General features: G+C 40.4%; 1 protein-coding gene across 1 annotated transcript; it reads right to left on the bottom strand.

The window, feature by feature from the left end:
• Positions 1 to 239: 239 nt before the first annotated feature.
• Positions 240 to 3,719, bottom strand: gamt (guanidinoacetate N-methyltransferase). Its single transcript, XM_042704128.1, has 6 exons — positions 3,384 to 3,719; positions 1,628 to 1,773; positions 1,474 to 1,537; positions 1,201 to 1,268; positions 834 to 944; positions 240 to 726 (listed from the first exon to the last, which is right to left on the bottom strand). Exons 1-6 carry the CDS (start codon positions 3,556 to 3,558, stop codon positions 586 to 588), a joined length of 705 nt encoding a protein of 234 aa, XP_042560062.1. The 5' UTR covers positions 3,559 to 3,719; the 3' UTR covers positions 240 to 585.
• Positions 3,720 to 6,420: the final 2,701 nt, after the last annotated feature.

The following is a 6,420-nucleotide window of genomic DNA, read 5'->3' as shown; positions in this document are numbered from 1 at the left end:
TATAAATAGTGTTATATTCATATCCTGATATGGGTATTCCCATAAAATGTAGTGTTACTGCGATGCTTGCATAAACCCCCAACAAGAAAGTTATTTCTAGAATATACATCTACGTATAAAATCTCCTTAGATAAGTATTATAAATGATGAAGTGTAAACAGCATAATATGCTGTTGAACAGTTCAAAAAGCTTAAGCAATATAGCTATGTCTGTTATGAATACTTGACATACACCATGCTTACAACAAATTAGTGATTGATTTATTTTGAAAAGATACAGGGCAGAATCAGAGTTGTGGAATGGTGTACCTTTATGAAATTATTACATATACGAAAACGGCTACATCCTGCTAATGAGGTCAGGCCAGCCGTGTGTCTTGCTTGGGCCCGGGACAAAATGATCTCTACGGCCCTCCCTCCTCCCCCGAAGGCAGGTCTGAATGTAGCGGTTAGTAGCAGTTACCATGGATAAGGTTGTGTTAAACTTGCAGCAAATAAGCAAAAGGAGATTCAGTAGCTAATGACTATTACAGGAGGCAGTGGAGAAAGAGCTATTAGAAAAGGGTCAGTCACCGGCTAGTGTCTTTACTTCTTGAGAATGGTTGGTGTAATCATTTTGTTGAAGGAATAATATTTGCAATCAGCAGGGGGAATGATGTCCATCAGGGTTGTGCTGATGTTCTCCTTCTTGAAGCCAGCCTTGATCAGATGAGGCACTTGGGACTCCTGAAAACAGGACATTGCATACTTTTAGTGAATATGGCAACAGTGTGTGGCAATGAGAGTATGTGCTGAGAATATTCTGTGTAGGTGTAAGCTTGAACAACACTCACCTGGAACATTTTCTCAATGTTGTCATATTTACCCTTCAGCAGCTCTCCCCAGGAGGTAAGATTGCAGTAGGTGAGAACTCCTCCAGATTTCAGCAATCTGTTGGCATGACCCTGCAGGGAGATATTTAGTTCATGGTGTTAATCTAAAGGGCAAATGGGGTAAAATATTAAACAGCACTGCATGTTGAGGGAAGGCAGCCAAATGTGGCAACTGTGTCATAACAGTTATATTTCTTATCTATGCTGGAGAGAAAAATACCACCTTTCGATAGACCTAACTCTAGTTACCAGGTCATTCAAATGTGATGTTTGAAATTAACAATATGAGGAATGCTTGAAAAATCCCAATGAAACCAATCCAACTTACCTGAATGAAGTTAAACTGATGAGTGTGCCATGTATCCTCAGTCAGAGGGTATGTGTCATACAGAATGCCTGTTGGTGATTTAAGGTTTTTATTGATACATCTGTTTAATTGTGCAATGGTGTGAGATCCTAAAAAGCAAAATGACATTCAATAATTTTTCTAATTTATTTAATAATACTAATGTCACAACAGAATGCTTCAGTTATGAAAACCAAATCTCCCCTTCAACCCCCCCGTGAAAGAGTGTTTTACACATTCATTAGTCAGTCTTACCGTCAAAGTGGTTGTCTGGTAGAGTGGCGACAACATCCTCCCACAGGCCTTTCAATGGCACAATCTGCAAGGGAGGGAAATGATCAATTAATCTTGGACATCATTATTTATGAGTGATAAGCCTATCTGACATTTTCACAAACGCTTTACACACTTTGTGAGGCTGAACCTTGGCCCATTCCTGTAGCCTCTGGAACACTCCGTCATTGCACTCAATAATCCAGTGCTCCTCAATGGGGAAGCTCTCTAGTTTAGTAGCAGCGATGGCCATTCCAAAACCAATCTCCAGGACTCTGCCTCCTATGGAGTAAACAATACCAAAGCATCAATCACTGGCACAATTTTCCAAATATCCCGGTTGCAGTTATACTGGCACAATGTTCCTAATATCCTGGTAGTAATTATACAAATGCAGAGGATGTTCTGTATTGATATACGATACAGCCTTAAGGGTGTGCCACTGAGAGTAGAGTAATATGCCCTTCTACCCCTGCTGGAATGCTGGAGGGAGAATAGCAAGCATGCTTTTGGCAACCTCTCACAGCTTAGTATTTCAAAAAAGGTAAAAATAGCTGATGTGAAAGAGAGTGGATTACAGTCATATGGCACAATCTAGTCTCTGACTTTGGGAATGCAGTAGATGAAATTGTTCATTTTTTAATTATTAGTGTGGAAACTTGATACAGAAAATGTACGGGGGCTTTACAATGATCATCTAAATTTAATGCAGTAGGCTATTCACTTAAATGTAGTAGGACAAATAATTACGTGTGTAAAACTATTTAAAGTGGCATTATGTAGGAATTGTACTTCAGTGTTAGGGTTAAGATTAGCAGTTTTACCTTAAAATAACAGCTTAAAAAAAATTGGGGCACTACAATGACGTTTAATATGGAGAATTGCCTCCGTGCCATTGCCATACCAGGGTCTGTAGGCATATTACTGGGTTATGTAGGTTTGCCTGAAGCCGCCCGGTTACTACTGTCTGCCGAACTAGTAAGTAGCTTATTTGCAGTCTTGCTTTGTCTTGTGTTGCACTTGCTTGATGTTTGACTGTGTTAGGAAAGTTGTTGACTCGCTAGTTTGTCATAGTGTCAAAGTAAGCAAATTTCAAGAGGTTTTACCGCTAGCATCTCGTTAGCGATTAGCAATTCCTACATAATGCCACTTTAAATTGTTTAATAAAAATGTTTGAGACTTTTGAGGCATAGGCGGTTGTGTTTTAAGAGTTCAAGGCTGTGATGAAAAGTGGTAGTGATGGTACAGAGGTTTGGTCTTTATCCTCTGCATTACATATACCAAGTCCTCTCATCATATAGGCTTCTACTACAGTATTTGACAACATATATATATCAATTTGTGGCACAGAACTGTATACATTTAGGCCACTTATTCTTTCACTATGTTGTTGAAACATTTAGAGCCAATGATTGAGCAGAGAATAGTAAACCAGCCCATGTGACCAGTATTCCTTTAACAGTGCTCCTCAATGGCTTTAATCATAAATTAAAGACCCCGCCCATGTCCTTGAATTTCACTGGCACTTTAACCATATGAACCTGTTGCACTGTGACACATGTGCGCACGTTGTAGTAACCCAGCCTTGTTTTTCAAGAATTCTCATAGTAACATTGCACGATGCATTAAAAGGTCACAGCTGGAAATAAACCTATTCCGTAACATTTTTACTCTGCACGGACTTATTTCATTCGGCTTATTTGGTCATTCTTTACTTTGTTGGAAAGACAACCATAGCCTACAATAGCCGAACGCAATCAGTTTATATAATGATTTTGTATCACAATTTGTTGACAACTGAAGAACGTCGAGACAGTAACCTGGAAGTCAAAATGAAGAGACCTGTGCAGTTTGTTTGTGGCTCGAACATTTGCAAATACACTCTTTCTTACCCTTTGAGGCAGCCACAGTTGAGAGTGAGTGCATGTATGGAGTCTCCCAGCGTTCCATAACCGGCTTTCCTAGAATCTCAAGATGTGTGTCGGTCTCATTGTAGCCGGCTGAAGCGTCGTGCCACCCGTCTTTGCAATTCTCTCCTTTGGAAAATATGGGCTGTGCAGTTGTCATTTTGAAGTTCTGAAGAGTGGTCACTAAGGTGAAGAGGCCAGTGGAGTGGAAGAGGTCGAGGTGGAGACGACGTGTCTTTATATGCGAGAAGAACTGCTGATAGTGCAAGTTAGCAAATAGTAACGTAGCCCACTTGATAAGTAGCAATCGGAGGACCAGGGGGTGTGACTGCACTGTCCACACAGCTAGAGCAAAAAGTGAACGGTTTTTTTCCCAAGGATATATCATGTTACGCCACAATGGCTCAATTGCTCACTAGAGCAGTTTAGACGTGACAATTTGTTTGGGGCCACATTAATGGTAAGATTTAAAAACACGCCTGTAGGCTTTGTGGAGCAGGGGATTTATAGGCCTACTTTGAAATACATAACCACTTTTACCTTAGGTCTATGGATTTTGTGTGTGTGTGAGGAAGGAATAGGCCTACATGCTATTCACAGTTTGACAGGTTTTCAGTGTAGATGAGCACATTTTGTGTAGATGAGCACAGTTGGCAGAAAAAGTTGCATTTTACAGTGGTTGTTTCTTTTCATGTCTATAAACAGTCACAACAAGCAGGTGTGCCCCTGAGATGTGGAATACTTTGAAATCATATGACATATTTGATTATTTTATTGTAAAAAGCAATGAATAAACAATTATTTGGCCTTGTTGCATTTGATTTGTCCAGGCTAAAGGGTTACTACAGTTACAACATTAATCAAATATAGGTAAAGTTGGCCTAGCCACCTATACCAAATTATTTTGTTCTCATATAATATTAGGCTATAGATCAATTGTGAATAGTGAATGGTATTTCATTGTGCCCTCAGGATTAGACCTTATCTTCAGAAAATGTTTGTGGACAATATACAAACGGTAAAGTGGCCATTCAGGTTATCAACTGGACAGGGGCACAGAACTGGTCAGATGCAACTGCTATACATTTGCAGAGGTCTTGTAAATATCCACTTTGCTCTGTCAATAAACTAAGAAACTTAAAATGGTGGGCCAACAGTTCACAATGAGTTTTCTAGGGTATGAGCCACAGAGTGGAAAATACATTCATCATAAGTAAGTTTTGAAGTCAGTCTCCTGGCCTGGTCTATATTTAATGTCAGCGTATTGGTCCTCACCAATTGGTCTGAAATTCAGACAAGGCAGCCTAGTTTATGCAATAATTTTATCAGTCAGAATATGGATTGGCGACTCAAATCCTAAAGGGCGTCTTTCTCAATGTCAGCTATATAGATTGTATCGGGTTTTCTACAGTCCAATCAATGAGTGTAAATGCAAGTAACGTTACCGAAAGATTTTTTCACATTATGACTACATGTCCCAGTGAATTTCAAACCCCTGCTGGAAGACCCCGTGGCGAACGCGTCGGCATTGCGCAGATTCGGTTTGAACCTGGAGCGGAGTGACCTTCCCTGGGAGGAGAGTTGAGCAGATCAGAGGCAGAATTCACACAGAGCACCGATGGTAACTCTCCAGTCCGCCGCTCCTGCCTCAGAAATGAACAACAACTTAGTGGGAGATGAAGTGGGGTAAGATGACCGTTGCCACAGCCAAAGAAAAAAAAACAGTATTTAAGTGTGGATGGTGGTTCTATTTGTCTGTCAGTCTGACACTGACATATTACTACCCCCAAACGCCGGGTGTCTTGCCTGCCTAAGTTTGACATCGCCTAGCTAACGATAGCTGTCAATTAGCAAATAGCTTATTTAAAGTCTTGTAACGTTAACGTTAGGTGATTTAAAATGTCAGTGCATTACAATGTGTTTATGCATTACAGCAGCTGTTTATGTTCTTGTGGTCTTTTTTGGTAGTACTTGTGCTGTTGAACTGGAATGTATATCTATACATCTCAAATTGGAAGGTGATTATGTTGACAGTTAGCTGGCTAGCTTACTGCTTTACTTGCTAGGTAGCTAGCTAACATAGTTAGCAAGTAACGTTACGGTAACTAACGTCGGCTAGCGAGAAAGCTATTGTCTGTCAAACTTTGAGCCGGTGGCGAAGTGTCACTTCAACGTTCTTTTTTAAAGGCCCAGTCTCAATCGTTTCACCAACGGCTTATTTGGCTCAGTCGGTTACAGTGAGGTGTCTATATTACCATGTCCTGTGTCCTCTAAGCCCTCAAGTTGGTTTATTCATTGGTTCTTCCGTAGCTAGCTAGCTCATCAGCCAATGTTAGCCTTGATTGCTAATGTTAAGTGAACTGGAAATGTCTTGCCAGTGTTTCACTGTATCTTCTGAAACTATAGCCCACTGACAACTGAAATAATTGAGAGCTACCTTTAAAACTTGCTGTGACGCTTCATAATGGACATTAACAATAGTGTCTTAATGTTTAGGTCCACCATAATTTGCTATTGTTTGCCCTTATCTAATGGTTCAACGTAACATTAGTACAGTTAGTTAGCGGTGGATGCGTAATGTTGGCTTGTTTGCTGTCTCTTGACGTTAACGTTAGCTGAATTTGCAGATGTTGAGCGTGCTTCGTAGTTTGATGATGGTTCTGTAGAGACCAGAACAGCTTGTCGGTATTATTTCTGTTATGACCTTGGCACATGCCACGCAGTGTTTTAGGTAGGTAATGACACTATAAATCTATCGTGGTACACCCTTGACCAAATGCTTTATTCGGGATAAAAATATGATCTTTAACCAATGTTAGTCACCCTGTCAAGTCTTTATCTAGTTGCAGTCCTTCGTCTTAAGTAAAGACTTTGTCCAGCAAACCTCATCTTAACGAAATACGAAAGTTGCATTAAACGTCTTGCACGGAAGATAACGCGGTTATCAGTGGACCAGGGAGGCAATTTGCCACTTGATAGTTTCTCCAGCCCAGGCCATAAACTGAGAGCGGCCAATTCTCCT

Source organism: Clupea harengus, unplaced genomic scaffold, assembly GCF_900700415.2.
Source record: "Clupea harengus unplaced genomic scaffold, Ch_v2.0.2, whole genome shotgun sequence".
In the NCBI taxonomy this organism is placed as follows: domain Eukaryota; kingdom Metazoa; phylum Chordata; class Actinopteri; order Clupeiformes; family Clupeidae; genus Clupea; species Clupea harengus.
The sequence above is the reverse complement of the archived record's forward strand: the minus strand, read 5'-3'. Positions and strand labels throughout refer to the sequence as shown.